Source organism: Podarcis tiliguerta (assembly GCF_965153285.1).
Source record: "Podarcis tiliguerta genome assembly, chromosome: 3".
NCBI lineage: Eukaryota > Metazoa > Chordata > Lepidosauria > Squamata > Lacertidae > Podarcis > Podarcis tiliguerta.
This window is the reverse complement of record NC_139536.1, coordinates 83,063,630-83,091,050: the sequence shown is the minus strand read 5'-3', so window position 1 is coordinate 83,091,050 and position 27,421 is coordinate 83,063,630. Positions and strand designations below refer to the sequence as shown.

Here is a 27,421-nt window from a genome sequence, read left to right as displayed (position 1 = left end):
TTCTTAAAACATGGAGAAGTTACATGTGTTTTCTCTCTTTTTAGCTACTGTTGCTTTTAATCATTTTTTGCATGTTTATTTTGAAAATTCCATTTAAAAATATTTTGAATTGAGAATTTAGATGTTATATTTTATACTTTTGTAAGTCCTTAGAGGTTTTCTTACAGTCAAGCAGTATATAAATCTTGTTAAATGGTTTGGTTTGGTGTGGGTTTTTTTTTTTTAAATCCACTTTCTCCATTCTATGCATAAGTATATACACTTCAATCATATTGCCTCTTGCTCAACCTTTCTCTATACTAAAAAGCTGCACATGTTGTAACACTACCCCAAAGTGGGGTTGTTGCATCCTCTTGATCATTCTGCTTGCCCTTTTGTGAAGCCCTTCTTATTCTATCCTTTTTGAGGTAAGGTGTCCAGAACTCTCCACATGCAATAACACCACGTATTTGTATAATGGTATTATTATATTAGCAGTTTTATTTTCAGTTCCTTTCCTGATGGTCCCTAAAATGGAATTCATGTTTTTGACAGGTGCCACACACTGGTTCGACATCTTCATCAAGCTATCCACTATGTTCCTAGTCAATCCCCAGCAGTTCAGACTCTATGACGTTATATGCAATATTATGATTATTGGGGTTTTTTGCCCTGAGATGCATAACTTTACATTGTTTACATTGGATTGCATTTGCCATTTTATCGCTGATTCATTCGGTCTGGAGAGGTCCTTTTGAAGTTCTTACAATCTCTTTTTGCTTTAACAATGCTGAGCAATGTAGTTTCATCAACAAATCTGGCTACCTTACTACTCACCACTAACTCTAGATTTATGAACAAGTTAAAAAGCACAGATCTCAATCCTAAACCCTTGAGGACTCCAGAGTTCTGGAACAGCTCTCAGCCCCTCAGAGCAGCTTTTCAGAGGGCTGGTAAGGGAAGGAAGAATCAATGGAAATCTTCTCTCCCCTATGTCCCAGGAGTGTCCTATGAACAGAACTCTACATAGGGGAACTCTATGTAGATCCAAGCCAATGTAAACAACTTATAAATTGATACAGCTACAAGGTTTCAGAAGGAAATAAAACTACTGAGGAGTTTTTTTTTATTTTAAAAAAATCATTTTTGTATCTTCATCGTCTTAACCTTAAAAAAAACCAAGCTGACATCTCTGGAAACAGTCAAACAAAAAGCTTTAAAAGCTATTAATGAAAAGCTAAGTTAACAGATAGCATATTGACCTAAAAATGCACGGCCATATGTGAAACGCATGAACTTAATGTGATACCAGGAGACACATGGCTGCTGAAAAATGTTAATCTACTGTTTTCCGGTCTTGGATTCCCATAGAATTGCTTAGCTCTTGGAATCAAGGTTTAGCTGGCTGTGACTCTTAGCAGGTGACAGATGACTTAAGTAATGGAGATCAATAAGTAGGAAGCACATAATTCAGTTCACTTACAACATAGCTGAAAATCAGTCTAGAAAATGGAGGGGAGGACATTTATAAATGTGTTAAACACAGCCTATTGTATATGTCTGAATTATATTGCAGTTCTGGACTCGCTGAATGTTAAGCGCCCTATCAAAATGCTTTTATCCCTGAACCTTAACCTGTAAAATGAATGCAAGTTAAAAATATGTTGAAGCGAATTTTCCCTTTTGTTTGTAATAATTCTCTTAAAGCTCATTGTTTCAATTGTAAGTTGCGTGGCTTCTTTCTGCCTTAGTGTCTTATGCTTTGCCACTGTTTGCAGCATAAGTTCAAGGAAATGCTTGTTTACTAGAGCGGTTTAGTCATGACCGAGAAAGCTGTCTATGGACAAACATCAGGTACCTTGGCCTGAAAAGCAAGATGAGCGCCACACCCCACAGTCACCTTTGACTGGATTTTGCCATCCAGGGGTCCTTTACCTTTTTACCTTTACCTTTGCAGCACCACATAAAAAACAAAAAACAACAACACCAAAAGTGACACTGAAATTTAACCACTTTTGATGCTGTCCTGGTTTTTCCAGTCCTCTAGGAAAGCTGAGTAGGGAGGCAGATAATGAGTTAGCCTTTTTTCTTACAGATGAGAATAAGACCAGTTTGGGTCTTGTTTGCAGGAATAAAAACCATCAACAGTGTAAAAGGGGTTGGGGTAGGTATTTGGGTATTATTCAGCTTTCCCTTCAAGAAGGATAGGAGAGTGTTTTAGCTACAGCAGTATAAGATTTCGTTAGCAGTCTAGAAGCTAAAGTTGTATCACAGGGTCAGGTCTGAATCTTTCCGGTAATAATTTCTGCAGACATTCTTGCTTCTTAAATAAATGAGACCGCTTTATCCTTAACAAGCCCTTCTCCCTAACGCTCATTTATTCTTCTAGTAATTATCTGTTTCTTTGTTTCTTTATATCCAGGGACGACGAGGAAAGCCAGGACTCCCCGGAAAGGCAGGGCCACCAGGACCGCCTGTGAGTAACTGCTGTGTGATGCTAAGTTCAGTCAGGAATTTGTAGCGGATCATCCAACGGTAGCTTTAAAAGAACACATCATTTTCTCTGCAGTATCTAACCTTTACAACTGCACAGAAAAAAACACATAGGAGTGTAGGAAGCTGCCTTATAGTGAGACAGACCATTAGTCCCTAAAGCTCAGCATTTACTGCAGAGTCTGTCTAGGATTTCAGACAGGGAACATTCCCAGCTATACCTGGTGGTATTGGGGACCGAACCAGGAACCTTCTGTATGCAAAGCAGATACGGTTCAATTGAGCCACACGGCAATTAAAATATTTTGCAGACGCTTGTAGAGGAATGGAGTAAGGGACTAATGGGAAAGGTACATAACTTCTGAAGCTCCAGTGGAAATGGGAAGAAATTGGTTAGTAATTCAAGAAGCCGCCTATGTGTACATTATCAGAGGGATATTGCTAATTTAGTTTACCCAAACCGATGATGCTGTGATGGGATAATTTCTGTCTCAGAGGGGTAATTGCAAAAGATGAAGGGCTGCACGGTGAGCTTGCCAATAGTCTGAATGGTGGAAAGGATTATAACCAATGCTGGAAAGAGCATTCAACTGTAGATCAAATGAGTTTGCTGAAGAATTAAAGAAGATTAAGAAATACATAAACTGTATGAAAGGAATTGCAATAACGCATCACTAGAGGCTTTAATTCAGATCTAAGCATTTGGGGATTGTTTCCTTCGTTGCTAGATTTGCATGGTTTGGAATGTGAACTTGCTCACATATCTGCCTCTCAAGGAAATTCCTCAAATCATGGAATGGATGCAGCCTCTGGAAGGATGGCATTTTGCATTAATATTTTAATGGAAACCTCTATTTCACACACACACACCCATACCACCTTGATTCTATGTTCTTTGAAAGCACACAAACACATGGAATGTACCAACAGCTAGATGTATCTTTTTTAGTAGACGGATTTATATTTCACAAAAAATTACTGCTTGTTGTTTTTTTTTAAAAAAAGAATGTGTTGATATTCTTTTGTGAATCTTCTTTTTTTGGTAGGTTTTTATCTTTCAAATAAATGTAGTGATAGAAAGTAATGGAGTTCATGCTACAACTCCTATTGGTTTTGCAGAGATTCTGCATTTAGAATTAATGTGTTGTTTATACTCATGTGGATGCAATGGCCGCATACGGGGGGGGGGGCTCCACATGAGGAATGACAGAATTCTGTTCCCCACTACCACACTGCTTAGTGTGCATGCACTGGCATACATGGTGACCCAAACACCTATGACTTTGAACTTTGCATTCTTTGGCTGGGCAGTAGGGGCAGAGTGGACTGGGGTTTGGGTGTGCACTGAGAACTGTTAGGATTCCGGCTCCGTGTTTGCAGTCATGGGATTGTTGTCTATCACATGATGGTGTATGTTTTCATTCCACAGTGTGGGAAGTGACGGAGACAGGATGTGTTGGTATTACTGTGTTCCGTGAAGTGGGACTATTGTCCTTTGCTCTTTCTCTCTTTGCTGTCTGATGAGAAAGAAGAAGGAGCTAAGGCAGAATGCTCTGAGTGTATTACATGTAAATAAAGTAGATTAGCCAAAATGCTGAGCTATTGAGTCATACTCTGCAGGATCGTAAGTGTGCTGATGCTTCTTGGTATCAGTCGCTGTGATGTTTGGGCTAAGGGAAGCTTTTGAAGCTCCCGAATGACAGACCAGGAGGGAAAGAACATGCAAGTCGGGCATGTGTCTCTGCCAGGGTCCTACACAAGAGTAGGACGATCCTAACAAGAACTCCCTTCCCCTGTAATTGCCTGGTGTGCTAGATGCCCATGTAAGGGAAAAAGGGGGGAACGACCGGAATTTGTGATGCCTTGCGTATGTGATAATTTGGTGCTCAGAATGTCTCTAAATGGGACACCCACTTTACGTACCCAGAGGAGTGATGTCAGGAGGCTTGTAATTCTGTATGTCAGATGTTACTGTCTGATCAGTTTTCACTCTTGGCTGTGGAACATGATGGGCAGAAATCCATATTCTACAGTGCATCTCCTTTAGAGCTAAGGGAATCTTGTCTGTTTTGCAACAAAAGTGTTTCTGGAGACAGTAAAAAATTACAGCTGTGAAGGAAAGGGTGAATAAATGGGAATACACAGTGCCTTCACTTAACTAAAGACAAAAAGAACAAACAACATAACAATATATCTCAGGAAAGGAAAACTGAGATAGTGACCCAAACAGTGGCCCCATTCATCACCTGGAAAAACAAGAGGGTAATAATTCTGCTTGACATAGACACATAGAGACTATTTCAGGAATACAGTTATAACTTAAAGGCAAAATCTGTGAAGAAAAAAATTCTAGTGAAATGGGTCTATTAAATATATTAAAAAGTACGAAGCTGATTTGGAAATGTTCTGAGTTTGAGTTAATGCTGTTTTAGGTAGTCAACTGGTAGCAAACCTTACAGAGATTTTAAAAAATTGATTACATATATAATAATAGCTCTTTTTGTATTATAAATGCTGTAACACTTGTTCTTCTAGCATTAAATATGTACTAGGGTGGGTTTTTTTTTTAATTTTAGGGGGAAAACAGCGTCTAAAGTTTAATCCATATAACACAGGGACATTTTAAATGATTTTCACATTAGATGCTAAAATTGTGAAAAGTTATAAAGGTGAAAACCATTGACCACACCTCTAAACTTTCTTCTAATTGATGGGTAAGTCATATACTGTACACAACTGTCTGATTACCCTTGACATTTTGCTTTCATTTTCATTCTTCTCACCTTCTCCTTCAAGCTGATAATATTCATGATTCTTTAGACTGCTGCCTTCATGTCAGCTGATCTGATAGGAATGTTTTGGCACCACAACTTCTGTTTGTGGCTCAAATACCTCTGTGCGTTTGTCGTTGAAGCTCTTCTGCTGCTTTTCCGAATGCTTTTGTCATGAAACCATTCTGAAGTAAGCGGGGGGGGGGGGTTCATTTAGATTTTTAAATAAAAGGTGCTTCATCAGACTGAGAGCTTTGCAAAACAGCAAAGCAGCATTCAATGAGCAAAGATGGGGGGGGGGCGAGGGGAATGAAATGAGGATATGTTTGAAAGAGGCCAGTAATGTACTTACGTGTGGGTTAGAGTCAGCAGGTAAATATGGATGAAAAAAGAATGTGCATGATTAATAACCATACACGGTTCTCCACCCGTTCTCCACACACCAACCACTCATTCTCCACACACACTCTGCCTCCCCCACTGCTTCCATTAATTTTCAACTTTCACTTCTGCTATACGGTGTAATGACTTTTCTGTATTCTTTCTGATATACTTACAAGGCACAGGTTTCTGGATGTAGGTCTGTCTAGGTCCCCCAGGGGTGGGTCAGAGCAGGTTGCTGCAAGGGTAGGGAAAATGACATCTTACTGAGGAAGATGAATGTTTTTGTGTGTAAGGGGCTATGGGAGCAATCACAAATCTTCACAAATGGTCCAACATAAGAAGAGCCTGATGGATCAGCCCATTGACCCATCTAGTCCAGCGTACAGTTCTCACAGTGACCAACCAGATGCCTGTGGGAAACTCACCAACAGGATCAAGCACAAGACCACTCTTCCCTGCTGTGGTTTCCAGTAACTGGTATTCAGAAGCATTGCAGCCTCCAGCGGTGGAGGTGGAGCATGGGCATCATGGCTAATAGCCATCAATAGACCTCTCCTTCATGAATTTTTCTCATCCTCTTTTAAAGCCATCTAGGTTGGGGGCGATCACTGCCTCCTGTGGGAATGTTAGTTAGTTAAAAACATGGAACTTAAGTAGCATGGAAAGCATTCAGCTAGCAGTAAATTAAATCTTGGTTACAGCAGCATATGTGGGAGGACATGTAGAGAGCAGAGCGAGTGCAGTGTAGTGGTTTGAGTGTCAGATGAAGACCTGGGAGACCAGGATTCCAATCCCCATTCAGCTGTGAAGTTCGCTTGGGTGACCTTGGGCCAGTCACTTCCTCTCAGCCAAGCCTACCTCACAGGGTTGGATAAACTCGAAGAGAACCATGCTTCCTTGAGGTTCTTGGAGTTAAGGTAGAATATAAATATAACAATGTGATAGATAAATCCAAATTCAGTTTTGCACAGTGGTGTTTTCTGATGTTAAGGTGATCTGTTTTTTATTTTGTTTTATTTTATTGTAACCCCTTGATCACTGTGACTTCTCTGCTCTGCGCCCCCACAAATGATTTCGGAGCTATTTTCTTGTTTGTCAAAGAGCGAGCAGTTTCAGGCACCACGTGATTGGACCAGAGCAGATTGGTAGTTTACTAAGGGGAGCTATTATTTACTTTGAGATGTCTAAAATTACTCTAATTCTCACTGGACCAAATCCAGATTCCACAGAAGTCATGAAGAATATTAATTGCTTCTGTTAAGAATCATGTTACTTCTTTGACATTTCTTTTTCTTTTACCTTAGAGTATTTTAAAAAAATTTTTTTTTTGAAAAATCAGTAATTATGAACAAGAATTGGCATTCCCTTTTGGCGCAAAACTCTTACATACAATTTCTTTTTCACTTGTGTTGTTTTAGAGCATTGTTCCATTATTTCACTGCTAGAGATCTCAGTAGTGTTCAGTTTAGTGTGTGGTATTTCATGTTGGAAAAAATACCTAAGAAGTTCATTTTTTAAAAAATAGAACAGCAGCTCCCTCTAGTGATTCTGTATCCACATTCTCATAGACAGTACTGAAAGCTTTTCATTGAACAGTTCATTATAGTACTTCGAAAGCTTCAGAGTTGGTCCCTCAAAATAAGAATCAAAGAGCAAGTGAAAGGGTACCTTTCATTGGAGTAGTTAGATATTTGAACTGTTCCAAAAAGCTTTGGAAAGGCAGGATTTATGTTGAATAAGAAAAAAACTAAAGCAATTACTAAAAATATTGATGAGGAGATAGTTAATAGATTACAGCAGCAAACTGAGATAGAAGTGGTTCAGAAAGTAAAATATTTAGGGGTTTGGTTAACCCCCAGGAATATTGACTTGTTTCAGAACAATTATGTTCCAACATGGAATAAGATTAAAAGGGACCTTGAGGTATGGGGAAGAATGAAATTCTCTTTTTGGGGAAGAATTACAGTGATAAAAATGAATGTGCTACCGAAGATGTTATTTCTATTCCAAACAGTTCCAGTAATCAAGGGGGCAGCAATTTTTAAAAACTGGCAAAGAGAAATTTCAAGGTATATCTGGCAGGGTAAGAAGCCGAGGATAAAATTTAAGATATTAACAGATGCAAAAGAAAGAGGAGGCTTCGCCCTGCCAGACCTGAAATTATATTATATTATGAAGCATCTTGCCTCTGTTGGTTAAAGGAATGGATAAAATTACAAGATACGGATGTGTTAGACTTAGAAGGTTTTGACAATAGATTTGGGTGGCACACCTATTTGTGGTATGATAAGAAACGGGTCCACAAAGGTTTTGAAAACCATATTATAAGAAGGTCCTTGATTGAAGTATGGGAAAGATACAAAAATCTGTTGGAACAAAAAACTCCTTATTGGTTATCACCGCTGGAAGCGATGAGCATGAAGAAAGTCAATATGACAGGGGGTTGGGTAACATATGAGAAATTAATATGTAAAAGTGAAGGAAAATGGAAAAGGAGACCATTTGAAGAAGTTAAGAACTATGTGAATGACTGGCTGCATTTTTTTCAAATTAATGAGATGTTTAGAAAAGTTTTAAATGAAAGGGGTTTTGCTGCTAAAGAATCCAAATTTCAGACAGACATAGTAAATAATGACTGTAAGATCTTAGCAAAAATGTATAAGATATTGCTGGAATGGTATACGAAGGATGAGGAGGTAAAATCCGTGATGATTGATTGGGCCAAAGAACAATCTTGTGCAAGATTACCAAAAAGTAAGTTTGCAGAGTGCAACAGGGTTTATTCTCAGGTTCAGTTTTGTAGGATTGCAGCCTTAACAAGTGTTCAAGAAACATAGTTTGTTTATTGTCACTGAAAAGCTTCAATATTTGGCCTTCATTTTTCTCTTCAGCACCATATGCAGTCCTTTCAAAAAGCCCTTCATCCCCCCCATCTGTATATTAATTCTGTATAGTTATATCCTGTCATAAGTCAAGATATACATGTTTGTGCCACCACAACAGATATCTTAAGTAGCTAGTGGTTTGCTTTGGAAATCTCATTTCCAATGCTTCTGGAAAGATTGTCACCCTTCCAAGGTTTCTGGAAGTGAATGAATGTTTCAGTTAATTATAGTAAACAGAATATCAGAGGCATTATAAGATCAGTTCATGGGGGTATGGGTATTGCAGAGCTTTTTTCTTCCTATTTGCATGTGTATTAGAGAAGAATTCCTTACCCATATTGGGCCCTATTGTTTGCTATTTTATTAGTTTTTCATCATTGGCAGGGCAAGGTTTCTTCCTTTTATTTTTATTTATTTAGAGCATTTTTGCTCCACTCTTCATCCCCAAAGGCTCCCAAAGCAGCTTGCATGAAATCAAAAGAAGGCACCTCCTCCCCGCAGGCTTGCATTCAAACAAATGGGGGGGGGGGGGAGAAATACAGCACACAAGGGAAAGGGGACAAGGAGGGAAGAGGAAAATAAAACTCAGAACTCCGGCACCAATTTCTAGACAGTTGTTCTTATACTGACCAGCTGGCATAGTTCAGAGGCAATACGTGCCTGAAGGAACCGGGCCTCCAGCAAAGTGGATGTAAATGAACCCTGCTTCCTATCTTTGCTACTGAGATAGCCTGATGAAATGGCTACCCCACCCCCATGACAGCTGAGGGAGAGGAGGCTTGATGGAGCTGGCCTGTCACAACAGAGCCGGTGGAGAGAGCTCTGCTTCTCAGCTCTCCCACTGCTAGAATAGCTGCCCACAGATGACAGTTGAGATTCTGCCAGCTGTTACTGATACCTTGTGTGGCCTCTTCAGCAAGAATCTCAGGCTTATTTTCATTTGTCACAGAAATAAGGTGGGTCCTAATTATATTCCCAAGCAGGCAAATACATAGTTTTGCAGCACAGCTCTTGTTGATTTTGGGTGGGGGGGGGGGTTGGGAGCAACCAGCATGTTGTGCTGCCTAGAAATTTGGGCTTGGGGAGAATTGGGTTCAAGACCCACTTTAGCTGCAAAAGTTCAGAGTGGCCTCTTTCATCCTTTCAACACAAATATTCTGCTTCCGTGGCTCTTAGCTGCTTCTCTTTGATGCGGCTGCATTAAAAGATCTCCGTGTTTCATTGCAAAGCATTTAGAGGAATGGAAAGGGAGTTGGGGGGTGGGTGGCTCTGTTTACCAAAGAAGGCATAGAGCGGGTGGAAGTGATGACTCAGAAGTGTTTTCCAGATGGGCAGATAAAGTATCTGCCTTTTAAAGTTCCTTTTCTTGTCCTGTGAAGAAATGTCAAAAATTCTCTTCTACCATTATGCCACCAATACCGCCTGTTTCCTATAAATAACATTGATTAATGTATAGTGTTCTGGGGCCCCATGGATCGATACAACAATTCCACCACTGCTAGAAAGCAGAGATCAAAGTGCAACTAACATAGCCTGGACCCTTCACCCCACTATTCTATACACGTATCAAAACTTAGTTTTAAATTAATATTTCATTGGTATGTGGTAAGTCTGAAAAATATTCAAAGGAGCAGAATGTGCTAAATTATTATTCAAGGGAGAGGTATTTTTGAATGACAGGTAACCTTGTGATGTTTAAACTTTTTTGAAGGGGGTGCTGTTGAGATTGTATATACATGTACATACCCTGTTTCCCCCGAAAAGAAGACAGTGACTTATATTAATTTTTGCTCCCAAAGATGTGCTAGGTCTTATTTTCAGGGGATGTCTTATATTTCCATGAAGAAGAATATGGTACACATATGTCTAATTGTGAGTCAGCCAGACTCCGTCAGGGCAGAGCGAGCAGCAGGCGGCAGCTTCTCCTGGCGGCAGCACGGGCTCTCTGATTTAAAGAGACCTCGCACTGCCTGAACAGCTCTGGTTGCGCTGCAGCCAATCACTGAGCTGTGCGGAGTCAGACGCCTTACGGTAGCTTCGGGGGCCTTATATTCCGGGGAGGCCTCATGTTCGGGAGAGGCCTTATTATCAGGGAGGTCTTCTCTTCGGGAGATGCCTTATATTACAGCAAGAGGCAAAACTGGAAGTAGGTCTCATTTTCGGGGGATGTCTTACTCTCAGGGAAAGACGGTACAGAGCTTTTTCTTTCCCACTATACATTCAGACAAGGCTCAAATCCATGAGCTTCACCCATCTGACCATCTATTGTAGTTAGGCTTTGGAGTGGAATATACTTAAGTAGGTTATTCTTAAGCCCCTCCCCTTAAGGACCCACATTGTACCCTTGCTGAAGTGACTCTCCCTTCACAGTTTTGTGCCTGCCAGCCAAGGGGAGGAGGAAGGGATAACTGATATTTCCAGTTGTGAAGCTGAGTGGAAAGCATGCTTGCAAGAAAGGCTGCTATACCTGGAGGTGCATCTCCAAAGCTTTCGGTCAATCTTGACTGAAGCCCTCCAGATGCAGCCTTCCAGATGTGTAGCTTTGTAGCCCAGAGACCTGTAGCAACCCAGATGTGGCTGGACTACAACTCCTATCATCCCTTACCATTGGGCCATGCTGGTAGAGGCTGATGGGAGTTGGGAAGCCATCAGTATTTGAGGGGGAAGATCATTTTCTTTGAGAGTGCACTGCACAGGTGTTTATTACTGGAACTGAAAGATCGGGTGGCATGTTAATTTTATGCAAACATTCTTCTAATCCTACCTTTAAGACCAGAATAGATAATCTAATTATACTATTTGATCTCTTGTGATAGACAGGCCGAAGATCAGTTTGTTTATTTACTATCTTGCAGGGCAAAAAAGCAGGAAGTGAATCATGAAATTTGGGGAAAGTAGCAGAAGCAGGCATTATAATATTTTAATAAGGAATGTACAATCCTTCAAATTTCTTCATTCCTTATGCTGTGGGAGAAATTTCACTTGATGTCCATTGCACAGCCAAGTCCTTTGCTCACCACCAACGACGAGTGACACCCGAGAAGGTTTTTTTCTTGCTTGAACAGGAAAGGTTGATGGGAGGTTTTGCTTCTGCACATGAGTCTGGCAAACCGCTCTGAGCTGAAGCATTCCTCCCTCACCCACCCTAGAATGTTTAGTTCACATTGAGTTCATGAAACATCGTACCCTGACCTGTTCTTAATGCATGGTTGACCACATCTATGGAATGCGATAGTTATGCCCTTTTAAGTTTTGCTATATCAATCACTAGTAATAGTTTAATAAGGAGGTTTCCATACCTGTCCAATTCTGTGTTCCCTTTCCCAACCTTTAATCTATTGATGATTAATGCCTATATGCAACCCTTGCATATGATTTGTGTTAACCAATCAGCAACAAGCACTTATGTGGCAATGCTGTAATATTCAATAAAAGGGACTCTCCGAGACATGCTCGAGAGATGCCTCCCATATGACACTTGTCACTCGTCTGTCGTTTATTTCAACCCAACAAAAGGTTACAGCAAGTGATCATGAAAGTGATCAGAGGCTGAACCCTGATTTCTGTTTACAAACAGTTTTTATAGTCATATAGGTTAGACATACAAGACACCCAGTGATACAGTCTTGCTGTCGGCTTAACTGCAAAGTCAGGTGTTTCCAAACCTCAACTAGCTATGCATTTTCCTGTTTATACCCTTGTTTTAAAGGTCATGCCTTTGCATGCTCTTAATAATACTTCTCTCTACACACACTCTTGTGATTTGCTCTTTCTCTGTCCCTCTCTAAAGCTATTTAAAAAAATGGAGTTGGTCTTGCTTTGGTTGCAACACTTTTGTCGTGACAAGCTTTTAGAATTGAAGTGCTGTTTGATCTAAGGTAATCCTTGATAGCTAGACTGCAAAGGCCGGTCTGGGTTTGTGATGTTGCCTTAGCCAAAGAGGAAGAGGGGGACCTGTGAAGTGCAAGATGCTCCCCACTATTGTGTTAACAGTTAAAAAAGAGTGAATTTGTAAAGTGCACGTAAATCACAAACTGTCCTTCACCCATGGCTGCAGCAGCTTTGACTTTACAGTGGTACCTCGGGTTAAGTACTTGATTTGTTCTGGAGGTCCACTCTTAACCTGAAACTGTTCTTAACTTGAAGCACCACTTTAGCTAATGGGGCCTCATGCTGCCGCTATACCGCCAGAGCACGATTTCTGTTCTCATCCTGAAGCAAAGTTCTTAACCTGAGGTAATATTTCTGTGTTAGCTGAGTCTGTAACCTGAAGCGTATGTAACCCAAGGGACCACTGTACTTCACAACTAATTCTACACTTCTGTATAATCTAGACAGAAAAGAGCAGTGTCTAAATAATTGTTAACTGACTTGCTTCTGCTAACCTGTTTTTCCTGAATGTGGCCTTGTGCCTCTAAGTTCCATACAGCAGGCACGTCCAACAGGTAGATCACTGGTAGATCACTGGCTCCCCCCACAGAAGCTCAACAACTTTGCCTCCCCTAAAAAAAACTCTGAGCTGAACCAAAAAAAAATGGGGGTACATCACTGCCAGATTTTAATTCAGGAAGTAGATCGCAGCATCTTGGGAGTTGGCCACCCCTGCCATAGAGAGTTCTAAATGAACACACCGTCTTCCATTGTCTTTTGTTCTGAGAAAACCTGTATGAGATATCTGTACTTCCATCAGTTAAATGGCCTTTTAGCTTAGCCCCTTCCACTTACTTGGGTTTTTCTCTCTTATGTTTAAAATGTAATATTCAAAGGAAGAACAGCTAGGGGTTTCTGCCTTGTGGAGTATTTGTGATGTTTGCCCATTCAGTGCATTCTTACGGAACAGATGGAGCTTGCTGGAAAAAGCTTCAGTGTCAAAATGCAAATCATGCTCCCTTGACATATCATATTTACCTCATTTGTAGCTTTGTTAAGACACTTTACAGCTTGATTATATGGGAGCCAATCTATCCCCCCCTTAGGAAATGTATCCTCGGGATAGCCATCTGACATCAACAAACAAAACAAAACCACTGTATTAGTGCTATATTCTTCATACTGTTCTTCAAATTATCCCAATTCTCATTCTTTAGATGATAATATCTCTTGCTTATGAGCTTGGTGTACTGTGAAAAGCAATGATACTGGTATTAGAAGACTCACAGTTTAATCTTATTTGGGTTTACTTGCTAGTAACTTCCACTGTATTCAATGGGGCTTACTCCCAGGCAAATGTGTTTAGGATTTCATTGTTGGATATTAGAAACCTTATCATACAGGCCACCTTTTCATTCTGAATTTTCGGCTAAAAGGCAAAGAAAGATTCATTTCTCTGATATGCTAACAGATCCCTGCTTTCTCTTTGAATGTGAATAGTAGAATTATTTCTGAAAAAGTAAAAAATTGATCACTAGTTTTAAAATGTATACTTTTGTGGGGTTGCCTTGGTAGGACAAGAATAGTTATTTTGATCATATCCGGTAACCTCATGTTATTAATCTAAAGCAACATTTTAATACATTATGTTACTCAAATCCATATAGAATGCATTGTTAGGAAAAAGTTATGTAATTAAAACAAAGATATACTTTCGGGTTATCAGCTATTTTCTTCAAGGAAGATAACCAGTTCATTTGCCTTTCCAATCCAATAGTTTATTTTGCCTGTCCCCCCCCCCCTTTTATATACATAAAGCAAAGGTATCACTGGAATTAATCAGTAGCTAGAACTGTATATGCAAAACTAGGAGTTTTTGATTGGAATGCTGACTCAGCCATGCACTGTGTTGCTGAAAGACTAATGAAATAAGTATTTGTGTGAAGGAAAGTCAACAAACATATTTTACCATTCCAAAGGGCGCAGTGTTAATCTCTAAAGGCCCAATTAACTAGTTATGAAATTATGAAATTGTTTATTTACTCATTCTATTACTTCTGATTTTTTGTATGGCTAATGGTAATAAAAATTATAATACAAATATATTCAGTGGGAGCTTGCATAGATTCCCTGTTTCATTAGCATGGACCAGTCTTGGGTTATTTTTCTTGTTGTGATGCTAGAACATAGGTAGACTTTGAACTTGTGGATATGGCTAACGTTTATAAATAGACCCATTGCTTAAATAGTATGTTGTCTAAAAGTAAAGCATTATAATTGTAACATATTTCTCAAACTCCCAGGCAGGTCTTTCCCCTCGTCTGCTCCCTGATCCTTTTTAACTAGAGATACCAGCGATTGAATCAGATAACTTCTGCATACAAAGCAAGGACCACTTAGCTCTGGTTTTACCCCTAAGTGTTGGTGTAAGACTGCCTTTCTTGGTCGAGGCTGACTTCCCATTCCCTTTGGTTCAGGGACCAAGTGCTTGACACTGAAGATCATAATCTCTCTGTGTTTTTAATGCACCTGCTTATCTTTTTAAGAGTGCTGTGGGCATTAATGATATGGTGCTTACAAAGGACTCTGAACTGAAAACACTGAGTGGAATCCTAATTGATGTCGCTCCTCTAACAGAAAGCATCGGTTGGTGAAATGGAAAGGCAGATAATGTTTGGTTATTCTTCCTCTGCCCTGCAACCCCCTCCCTCCCTCCAGAATCTGCTCTGGAGGATTGGGAGACCCTTTTGAACAGATAAGATATGTGCATGCATTTGAAGGCTGCAAGAAGGAAATTAAATTGCCCAAAATTATCGCCCTCCCTGTTCTGTTGACAGATGCCTTCTTTCAGTGGAGTGACACCAATTGTATTCCATCCTCTGACAAGAGCATTATAATATATCAGAGATATTTAAAAATCATCTGGCTTAAGGCCAATATAAACAACAACAAAATGATAGTGTCCCTTGGTTTTTTTTCTGAATTGTATTTCTCTTTCTCTGTCTCTTACATAGTAGCTGCTTTAAAATTGCTTTGCAAGGCTTATTTTTTTTATTTCTCTTTGGTCCTTAAAAAGTCTATATATTTGCATAGTTATAAATATTTATCATTTTGTAATTCTGGGCCTCAATGGCCACAGCTATGATTGATCCTGTTCGGCATGCCCTGATTAGACCTTTTCAAAGTGTGGAAGCTTCTGTAGTAGGATAGCTCTCTTGGGGTGGTCCTCTGCTGAAATTTATGAACTGTGCTGAGACTAGCTTCAATTCCCTTGATGGTCTGCTTCTTTTTTGTGAATTTGACAGTCCTCTTAACCTGGAAAATCGTCTTGCTCTGTGATAAGGCAGGTGGAGGGGAGGATAATTCTAATACTGAATGTTTTCCCAATCCTTTTAGTTGGATTGTTGCTCTGCTTTCCAACCTTGACAGCTTCTCTAGACAGACTGTAGTTCAAAAATGCACATTGGTTTGCTGTAAGTTGTATATTTATTTAAAACATTTATACATTGTCTTTTTGTCAAAAAAAAAGTTTGAGGTGCCAAGTCAGACCATAACATTTGCAATAACATTTAAAATACTAAAAACAGCAGTAAACACACACAGAGACAGACACCATTACAGTATACTGTATTATCAACATACTTTCACTTGAACTGTGGTTCTGTTGTAGCATTATCACATTAAGGGGAATGGCCTCAGCTTAGTGGTAGAGCACATGCTCTGCATATATAAAGTCCAAGGTTCAATCCCAGCTTTAAGAGCTAGTGCCAGTCAAAATAGTACAGTATTGGGGTAGATGGACTATTGGTCTGACCGTGTAAGGCATTTAACTGCCAAATAAATATTGTGTGTTACCAGGAGTAGAAAGTTTGGGGATTTGATATGTCTTATAGAAGTTGTTGGAAGTTTGCCACCACTCCCTTTCTAATGTAGCATTATACACCTTAAAGTTGTTAAGCCTGAACATTTTGTGTTTATGGAGCCTGACAAAAGTGATTCAGACTAAGATTAATGTTAATTATATTTTTGTTGACCTTAGACAGTAATCAAATGTCTTTCAAATTTCATCTGCTTTGGATAAGAACAGGTTTTTTATTTCATAGATAGATACTGGGCTTGTTTTGGCAGCACTCATACTAAAATTGAATGATACAGAGAAGATCATTAGCATGGTCCCTGCACAAGGACAAACGGCAAAATTCCATATTTTTTTATGCTGGCCTGTGACAATTTTTCATATAAGATATATATAATCTCCAGTTGTGTGGAGATACTTTCAGTTCAGTTAAAATAAATGAATAATGCCTATCACACTATTTCGTCAAGCCAGAAATATTATATTGACCAAACACAATGAACTGTTTTCTCATTCTAGGGTCCTCCAGGTGCGTTAGCACTTCAAGATTCCTTTAAAGGTCCATTTTACCAGGTATGGGTGATTATTTTACATGGGACGTTATGGAAGATATATGTGCTTGCACAACTTCTAATTTCATGTATCATTTGACAACTTTCCCCAATATTTTAAATATTTGCTAAATGTCTGGGTTACATAATGGGTTGTTTAGAAAGCCATCATCTGGGAGGGAGGAAAGCAAGCATACAATTGGACATTCTCAACCTTTCTAGTTACAGGTCAAGGGTATCTTCTGCAAGAATCTCCTTCATGGTTACAGATTAATTTTTCGTGTATTTTCCCATCCTACCAGCTGACCCCAAATGCACAGCCCTTCGTTTTTGCCCATTGTGAAACATGTTGGTAACATTCTTGCAGAGTTCCTGGGGATTTTGTTTTATACATTCCCAAATTGGAAAAAAGTAAGAGAGGTTGGGTACTTAGTAATTGAGGGGAGGGGGCATGTTCATACCATGTAGACACCTCCCATCAAAGACTCCCCTCTAGTGTGTATGGTAAACATTAGTTGAGGAATCAGAGGTAGAAAATCTAAAGCACTCCTCTGTGGACATTCTTGTACCAATGTGCACATGGAAAAATTGGATCTGGGTTATCAGTTGCACAAGATGACAGCCCTGCGTTTTATATATAGCCTTGATATATAGAGCCAGTGTGGTGTAGTGGTTAAGAGCGGTAGACTCGTAATCTGGTGAACCGGGTTCAATTCCCCGCTCCTCCACATGCAGCTGCTGGGTGACCTTGGGCTACTCACACTTCTTTGAAGTCTCTCAGCCTCACTCACCTCACAGAGTGTTTGTTGTGGGGGAGGAAGGGAAAAGAGAATGTTAGCCGCTTTGAGACTCCATTGGGTAGTGATAAAGCAGGATATCAAATCCGAACTCTTCTACTCTTCTCTTCAAACTATTGGATCCAGTAAATTCAGTGCCACTACAAAATGCATTTCCCTAAATTCTAAGCTTGCCTACTCAGAAGCAGGCCCATTCAGATCAATGGGACTTAACTCCTAAGAAAGTTCACATGAGATTGCAGCCTTCAGTATACATATTTATTGTGCTGTAGCATTTACTGTCTAGAACCCCACGGGTTTGAGTAATTTGAAATGCTGCTTTCTGCATATGTCTCCTAATCCATTCTCTGGTATGGAGCAACTAATTACATTGAGATATTCTCCCACCCCGAATAGTTTGTTTCTTGTAATCTTTCTTGGTGTACTTGGCATCAGTTTTAGTAGCCATCTAATTTCACATTATTTAAGATTAACTTTGTGGCAGGTGACATGAGCCACAGTGGAGGTCCTCAGGGTTTGAGATACATCTGTCTGCAAGATTCATGTTTCTCACTACCATGAGGCTCTACAAATTCTTAAGTCATCTCATGTTTCCCAATTAATATCTTCTGGCCAAACATGGGCCAGCTGTTTTGCCTTCAAGAAATTAATCATCTTTTAAATCCTCTTACAGTGCATCAGCAAACTCCTCATTTCTCCTGCCCAGGGCAAACCATTTAATGACTTATTTCCAAGCACACAACTTGCTTGAAAAGGAGTGCTAAGTTTAGTATTTGGGATGATGGAAGATGACTCACCAATCTAAACCTCAGATTTAGATACTTAGACTCTCTGGAACCAGAGATTCAACTCACAGCAGGGCTGATCCTGCAAGCCTGGTGATGAATTTTCAGAGCAGTATATCACATTAGCAGTATTTAGGAGAACAAATTATCCTTTCTGGATGTTAAGGAACTATTAAAATGAGTGATTGGTCTTCATATGTTTGACATAAACATCACCATTCTCTTGAAATTATGTTATGTGGCCAATAAATTTCCCATCATTGAGCCTAAGAATAAATTAATCTCTATGTGTACAATGCATATTACTACTATTTACTCACCCTTCCCCCTAAGGTCCCAATTTAAAACAACTTACAAACACAGAAATAGGATGGGTCCTAAAAATGTACATCTCAAGTGTCAAAAGCCAAGATAAAGAGGTGTGTGTGTAATGTATGGTAAAGGGATTAATGCAATATTCAAACAATGTTCAGATTTTTATAAGTGTACATGATTGGTTGGCAGATCTGTTCCGTTGATTTTAGCAAGTTTTCCAAGATCCAACAATAAACTTGCAATTACTAGGCTAAGATTCATTCTTACATAGCTGCATGGCTAAATGGGCTCCTGTTCTCCACTACAATTTGCTGAACGTATTCCTGTATTCCAAAGCTGAATGTATTCCTAGTCACAGAAAGGGAACTCTAAAGGTTCCCACCTACATCATAACTAGGTATCTGCAAATGCTTTGTTCCATTCTCTCTCCTGACAACCACCATCGTAATAATCAGACAGTCAGGAAAGATAATATTCATCAAACCCTGGCCGATGCACCCAAAATACTTCTATGGTACTGCCTCCAAAATTTTCATACCTCCCATACAAAAGTATGTGCAATCCTGAGATGTACTGTGTAGAACTGTATGTGTATGTGCTCCCTGAGTTAAGGAAGCTGTCTCACATTGAATAGAGGCACAAAATCCTGATTTGTGAGGCAGTCTAAAATAAAGCTGCATTCATAGGCTTCGGCTCAAGACTTGCCATCTCTGAATGCTGATGTTAACATGACCTGACATTCCTGCTAGGTGGTTTGGAATCCAGCTTTCCATTCTCTTTTCTTCCAAAGCACCTTTCCAATCCTACCCTCCTTGCTAGTTTAGCAGGAAGGAACCAACTTCATACTTCTCAGATTCTTTCTTCCCCCTTCCACCCTCCCCCACATTTTGAATCTTCCAGGTTGCTTCAGCAGAGCACGCTCAGAATTCAGAAGTTCATTTGAATAAATGGAAGTCAAAGCTTTGAATAGGATTTTAATGTTTCACATTAAATTGAGCTTTATTGACATTTGCTTACCACAAAAGTGTCTCTATAAACCCTCCAAGAAAGGAGCAGATGCTAAAGGTTTATGGCAAGGTTAGGGAACCTGCACTCCTGTGCCGAATTTGGCCTGCAAGCTGGTTTTACCAAAACCTCACCCACCTGATATCATATGCATGACAGACAGAGACATGGTTGGATTAGCTGCATGAGTTGAGGTCCTTGTGGAAAATGTAATTGTGCCAATGGTCCCTGCAGAGAAAGCAGGGTTGAACTCACCCCACTTCAGGTGGTAAGTCTTAAGGGATAGCGTTGTTTATGTGGCATTCACCCCTATCCACTTCCCAATCTTGAATACTCTGGATGGACTTGTGCAGGTAGACTCTGGTTGCAGTGAACAAACTGTGTACCTCTGTTATTGCCAATTCACATAGTCAACTTGGCATGCTGTGTGAATTAGCCCTTGACTTTCTCCCTTTAGCTCTCCTGCAGGAATTTTTGCCTATAACCAGCTGTTTTATCATTTGAAGCTCACATCTTTACCATTAGAGAGCCCATTGTTACTTTGAATAGATTCACATTTAACAGTTTCTTTTGTGTATGCAAAGTCATTTGCGTGATTTATATGGAGTTCTTGAACTGGAACATTTCCATTAGAATAAATTTCCAATATTTAAAATTTATATACATTCTGAAAACGTTGTTTTGTTCCATTTCCCTGTTTTGTCATTCTGATGTATTTCCCCTCCCAATTGTGCTTTTAATGAGCAAATAAAATGCACATACTGTTCTGAAAAGTACACTTATATGCAATGCTGCGTGTTGAGGTTACAATGAAGAGCTTGGAAATGCTTGGTATCATTAAGAGACAGTGATTTTGCTTAAGGATTCCTAGTCTGTTAATTTTAAAATGAACCGAAGAACCAAAGCTCAGAGGCGATACATCCAAATGCTCATGTGAGGAATGATCCAACTATCAAGGCTAGACTTAAAGCTATTTTCATAAAAGTGGGGAATGAGGAAACAAGAGCCACTCATTCGGTCTCCACTATTTCTACTCTAATGCCTGAAGCAGGACTCCAGGACTGCCACAAGAAAGATCTATCCAGTCTCCCTGCAGCTCAAATAGGGGACTTGGAGCAGGTTGCCCAGGGTTGGTTTTAATTTAATCTGGGCACATATCTGAAGAAGCTTTTTCCAAAGATACACAACTGGTGTCATCATACTTGTTAAGATAAACTGAAAGCATTTTCTTAACTGCACAGACTATGGACCAATTTCCAAAAGCAAGGGCATGTTCTCATTGGCTGACCCAAGAATTTCCTTGGCCTAGATGTTGGTCAAAGTCTGAGGCTGTAGTGTTTACTTTCTGGAAGAGCTGCAAAGCTCTCCTCTATAGACCGATGGAAACTCTACAATTTCTGAATCACAGAATCATAGAGTTGGAAGGGACCAGGAGGGTCATCTCATCCCCCCCCCCCTGCAATGCAGGAATTTTTGCCCAGTGTGAGGCTCAAACACACAACCCTGACATTAAGAGTCTCATGTTCTACTGAATGAGCTATTGGGCTAAGTTCAAGACATATATACTTTCTGAAAGAGCTGGGATACTTTCCTCTTTAGACCGACAGAAAGTGTGTGGTTTCTGGTTCACTTTTACTGCATATGTTTCTAATTTATTTAATATTTTTATATTATTTCCCCTCCTCCCCATGAACCTGAAGGTGTCTGCATGTCTGGGTGTGTATTACTAGGGGCTTCACTCACCTACCTGCTCACCCCTTTGGCAACTGCCCTTCCCCCACATCTGACCTAATCCCCCTCCCTTAACAATATTGTTTTCTTTTTATTACAAGAGTTATCAAGAAAAAATGGGCTTGAAAGGAGCAAAAGGTGAAAAGGTATGTAATTCGCCACTCAGGGATTTAGGGGTGTCATGGTTTGTTTGTCTGCATGCGTTGGCTGGGAAGTAAGCATGGCTTGCACTCACTAACAGCCCAGGCATAACTAAATGTTGCCATACTGTCCAAGTATACCCTATAATCTGCATGTGTAGTTTGTGCATAGATAGAAATGTGTCCTCTGAATGTTTTCCCCGATACATTAGGTTACAATATTTTGTTCTGTACTCTATTACTTTTCCTGAAGCCAGCTCAATACTTGTACGTGCCTTGACGATTAGCTCTTATGTTCCTGTGCCGATTGTTGTGGGTTACACATTCGGGCGTTTCGTGTAATATAGTCCATGTAAATATTAAAATGGCTTATACTCTGTCATAGGGAGAGCCTTCGGAGAAAGGAGAAAAGGGCGATCCAGTAAGTACAGCCAAAATATGTCACTGTGGTTTCTTTCTAGTATTTATTCATGGTTTGCTTCATACAGTCGGTGTATTTGCAGAAGTCTAAATAATAAAGTATGAACGTAAAAATATCACAGATCTCATATTGCTGCTGCTCTGTTGTCTACATGTCAACATGAATCATTTTCAGGAATCTTCCGCAACTGGTACTTTCAAGGTGTTGTCAAACTATAGGTCCCAACCAGCATGGTTAGTGGTCAGGGATAACAGGAATTGTCTAAAACATCTGGAGGGCACCAGTTTGGGGAAGCCTGATTTACAGGTAGCAAGGGGTAGGGACTTTAGGCTCTCTAGATGCTGCTGAACTACATCTCCCATCAGCTTGAGCTGTCATGGGCTGCATGGCACCAGCCGGGATAGGCAGGGATGCCAGGTTCTGTCAGAGAAGGAGGAGCCCCCCCTCCCGCCAGATTCGAGGTGTGGAGTGTTCAGCCAGTGGCAGGGAAGAGGGTTCTGCACCTTTGCTGCTGTACTTCCCAGCAAGGGAGGAGGATTTGGTTGAGTCAGTCTCTACACGTCGCCAGAGAATGAGATTTGCAGGGTAGCTCAGTTGGAGATGGGGGGCAGGAATGTTTGGAGGGTAGGACTCAGGTCCTCTCACCAAGGACTTGCTGTTGTCTGCGATAGCAGGAACATTTTTCATTCATCTATAGTTAGAAGTTTAACATGCCATTCTCAAAAACATTTTTTGTAGGGTGCATCAGGGGAACCTGGCCCTTCTGGACCCATTGGAATTCCAGGACCACAGGTATGTAGGTTATATTTAGTATACAAAATACCACGTTGAAGCTCTGTGTTGCCCTTCTTCTGATTTCTAATCCTTTATTTAATACCATTAATTTTTAAAAAAACAGTCTTCTGAGCTATGTACTTGCACAAAATGCCAAAAATATGCGCAGTATTATGGGTTTTTCTCACAAGTTCTGCTGACACCTTAAAATAGTTGAATGCTGTCCAGATCCTGTGTTATTTCTTTGTCCTGTAGTGCCAAATAAACAGTTAACTTGAATGTTAAATAATCACAGCAACTGTGTTCCGATCCAATGACCCCTCTCAGTTGTCCTTTACCAACCAAATTTTGATATGCTGCTACTGCTCCCTGAAACTGATAAGGAAATCATATTATTTTACTTTATTTATGTCTGAATGTATATGGCACCCTTCAGTTTGCAAAATGCATAGAGCAGCTAACAAATAAAAGACCACAAATAAATCCCAAATACATTTTTTTTAAACCCCCAGTAAAAACAGCTCTTCATTGGAAACAGTAAAGTCAATTCAAACTGAAATATACAGGTGTTTTTCTCATGTTTGAAGAGCAGAACAGAGTAAATAATAAAGAACAGCAGCTTCAACATTTCTATTCATATGTAAATGTCAATCATTTGAAAGTGCTATAAAAGTCTGAAAGTTTCACTTCCCAAAGAAAAGTAAAAAATAAATAAATGCTCATTTTCAAGTTTTTTTTAAATAGAATGAATTCATTTTTTCCTGTGAATTCACATGTAATATTTCGCATGATTGCAATATTTATTTATTTATTTATTTATGGTCTCTCTCATTTGCTATGAAATATACCTCAGGCACATAAAAGAGAGAGAGATGCACTTCCTCCTTGAATAAAATTAATTTATACAGCCAAAAGGCTTTGCAATTCTATGCTTTTATTCATAAAAATTCATTCTAGAGCTGTCGCTTCTATAGCGAATTTTAAAGCTAATGGTGTAGAGCTCTATTTAAAATGCCCCATTTGTTTAGATGGATTCTAGTTTATTTCATTTTCCCCCTCCCCTAACACTTAAGGAAACTGAAAGAGAGCAAGGACAGATAATGAAACTCACAGCTGGAATGTCGAAGGCAATGTAGTTTAGGCAAAACTGGGCAGGATTTTTTATTATTTTTGTAGCATTTTAATAATGTCACACTTTTTTTGATTACATCCTTTGAGTGTATAAAACCGACTGGGATTTTTTTGTGCTTTGAGAGAAGACAGACAGATAGAAGAAACTGAGCCCAAAGTATCAGTAGTGGTCAGTGGGGCCGAGCAGCATAGGGCAGCATTGCTTACTTGGCTTCCCAATGTGGATGCTGCTACTGGTAACCAAGACGGAGAGGAAGGAGGTGACAGGGATGCTGGTACAATGTGGGTGCAACAGTGGGAGCATCTGATTGGCTATGCCACTGAACCATGCCAACTCCCCACTGCCTCACCCCTCTCGGTTACTGGCAATGACCTCCACATGGGGAGCTAGGTAAGTAATGCCAACCCACTGACTGCTACTGGAGAGCATATAACCAGTCCTTTAACTGTACACCTGAACCATGAGGAACTAGACCCACCCACTCCAAAAAGGAAGAACTTTACACTCTTTGAGTTACAGGATTTTAAATGGGTGTGCTCTTTGCTGGTTTTGAACACCTTCAAATAAGGCTGTGCTATATGGACAGCAAATGAATTTTTAGCAAACATTTTAATGTGGCTGCTATATAGGAGGAAAACTTTGGCGAATCCCACCATCTACTTAAAAGTAACCCTCTTTTAACTGGCCAAGTGACATAAAAACTTACCACCTTGGTCTTTCTTTTTAATTAACTAGGGCTTAACGGGAGAACATGGAGTACCTGGAAGACCAGGGATTAAAGGAGAAAAGGTATGTTTTGGTGATACAGAATAATAATCATTCTCAAATTAGGTGAAAGATTCCTAGGACTAACCTTCTGAGTGTAGCTGTCCAGGATTTGTTATGAGCAACATCATCCAGTATAAATTATTGCTGCCTTCTTGTTACTGAACAGAATAGGGATTCACAGTTGAGGCCAATTTTCCTGTTACCGCAGACTATTACCGCAGACTCTATTGAACAGATGCAAAGAAAGCAGAAACATATCCCAATGTTTTCTTGTAAGATCCTTTACCAGTCCGCTCCAGAGCAGTGTATGTCATTAAAATAGGAAACAATACAATAGAAAAATAATAAATATAATGAAATAATTCAGTATCTGCAGCACACAGGAGAAATTTAAAAAGCAGTACAGTATTTGTCAATTCTGTTTTTTTAAAAAAAGACTTTAACAAACTGACAATTATTCAACCCTCCTCCAAAAGCCTGCCAAAAGAGGTCAGTATCATGAAGATGCAAGACCCACCTACTTAGGTGCTGAATTAGATGAGAAAACTAAGGCTAGGAGGAGTCAATACAGCTAGGAGGGTACCATTTTTGAAGCAGTTAATTGTATTAGTAACATGAGTCCTGACAGCAGTTCAAGAAATGAAGATGTTACTAGTCATAATTCAAACTGCTAATACAAAACATATTTATGAGGCATTTCTAATTACTTTCTGTGACTTTACCATTGTTTTCATCTATATTACATAGGGGGACTCTGGTGGAATCATAGGCCCCCCAGGGCCGCCAGGTTCTAAAGGTGACACAGGACCTCCAGGATCAAGCCTTCTAGGAAAACCAGTAGGTATCATAGGGTTACGTAGCAGAAGGGACCGTGAGATCCTCAAAACCAACTCCTGTCCCAAGGCAGGGCCTTTCACATACGGGCACTTCAGATATAAACTCATATGTTAATTCAGAGTGAGCACGCCACAAGCAGAGTGGCAAAACTGTGACTGTGGAGCAGAAAGATCCCAAATGTTAGTAAAGTCACCTAAACAATGCAGACAGAGTCCAGAGAGAAGATGAATCCTGTTACAAGGATTTTGTTTAGGAAACTAAACAAAAATGGTGTATAATCTGAGGAGAAATAAACAGAAAGGGCCTGTACCTAGCAAGGAGGCATTCAACCAAACATAAGGAGGAAAACTCCCTCAGAACTACAGAGCACATGCTACCTCAGCATCTGCTAACATCCTGCCGCTCTGCCTGGTTGCTAAGCAATACAACCTCCACCCATTCCCTCTCTTGGTTAGTTGACTTTAATGCTGCCAGAGGTAACCATTTAGTTGCACACAGAAATTGTCATTTTTTTCTTTCTACACTTAACATCTTGGGTCAGATTTCCAGGCTTTTGACCCTACTGTGTGTGGTTTTTTTTACTGGTTAGAATCACCTCCAAAACAGAAAACAGCCATTTTACAGCAAAGTATACAACATACCCTCCTGCCAACCTAGCAGTTCAAAAGCACGTCAAAGTGCAAGTAGATAAATAGGTACCGCTCCGGCGGGAAGGTAAACGCCGTTTCCGTGCGCTGCTCTGGTTCGCCAGAAGCGGCTTATTCATGCTGGCCACATGACCAGCCATGTCGGCCAATAAAGCGAGATGAGCGCCGCAACCCCAGAGTCGGCCACGACTAGACCTAATGGTCAGGGGTCCCTTTACCTTTATATAACATATCATGGTTCCTTCACACACATGCTTTTGTTCATAGTAGATTTTCTTTTCTTTTATTTAAAAAATCAGGGACCAGCAGGCTTTCCTGGAGCAGTTGGTCCACGGGGGCCTAAGGTAGGGGAAACTGTTAGAATTCGTGTTTTTGCATTTCCAGTACTGAGTTCTTTTAAAGGTTCATAAACAATGGTTTGCTCCTTCACCAGGGTGAAAGAGGGCTGCCTGGAGTACAAGGGCCTCCTGGAGAGATGGGTCCAGCAGGAAATGGAACCCAAGGTCCTCCTGTAAGTACATCCCCTCCGCCAGCTTTTTGTGATGTTCATGCAAGGCTAATAATGCCCTATGTAAATCACAATTACTGAGATGATACAACCTTGGTAGTGATCCTCCATTTAATATGTGATTTTTGATGCACCATTTCCTTTCCACTGTAAAGAAATTGGGCATTTTCCGAAGGGATGAAGTTGTTGCAGCGTTTGCATCCAACAAAATCAGCTCATTTGTGAGAGGGTTCCATTTGTACAACAGAAATTCCCTCCCCTGTCCTTTCCTCTGTGCTCCCACCTCCTCCCAATCTCCTCTGAAGGGTTAGAGATTTGGGGGGAAGAGGCGAGCGGGGTGGGGGTGGGAGTTCCATGTTGGAACTTGAAACCCTCACACAAATGGGACAGTGCCATTCAATACATCCCCTCATAGTATTTCCAGGGTCACACTGCAGGGTATGTAGTGTTTTGTTTAGTTTTATACCTTCTGGGATATCTTAAACAAGCAGCTACATAAATGCCTTCCTAATCTTGGTTTTGGGAATGGGAATGGAATTGGAAAGGAATGGAAAGAAAGGAGTTACACATTGCTACATCACAGGGCTGGTAGCATGGTCCCAGGCTTTCTTCAGAGTGTAACTGTACCCAGAAGCACAGTGGCCTACTTTATGTTAGAGATTAAGGTACATTTGGAACATATTGTTATTTGTCAGCCATTTGTTTGTTTGTTTACTCATTTACTTATAGTTTTATAGCACCTTTTTCTCCAAGGAGTGCAATGTGGTATACA

At 40.1% G+C, this 27,421-nt stretch overlaps 1 protein-coding gene across 6 annotated transcripts in view; it reads left to right on the top strand.

The window, feature by feature from the left end:
- COL19A1 (collagen type XIX alpha 1 chain) overlaps positions 1–27,421 on the top strand; it is a 178,937-nt gene that overhangs the window by 112,850 nt on the left and 38,666 nt on the right. For 5 of the 6 annotated variants that reach the window (XM_083431520.1, XM_083431522.1, XM_083431521.1 and 2 more), the window contains exons 17-25: positions 2,402–2,455; positions 16,758–16,811; positions 21,524–21,568; positions 21,948–21,983; positions 22,722–22,775; positions 24,625–24,678; positions 25,405–25,494; positions 26,441–26,485; positions 26,575–26,652. In XM_083431520.1, the coding sequence (XP_083287646.1) occupies positions 2,402–2,455; positions 16,758–16,811; positions 21,524–21,568; positions 21,948–21,983; positions 22,722–22,775; positions 24,625–24,678; positions 25,405–25,494; positions 26,441–26,485; positions 26,575–26,652 (510 nt within the window). The remainder of the gene's footprint in view (positions 1–2,401; positions 2,456–16,757; positions 16,812–21,523; positions 21,569–21,947; positions 21,984–22,721; positions 22,776–24,624; positions 24,679–25,404; positions 25,495–26,440; positions 26,486–26,574; positions 26,653–27,421) is intronic. The other variant, XM_083431524.1, reaches the window with a different exon arrangement.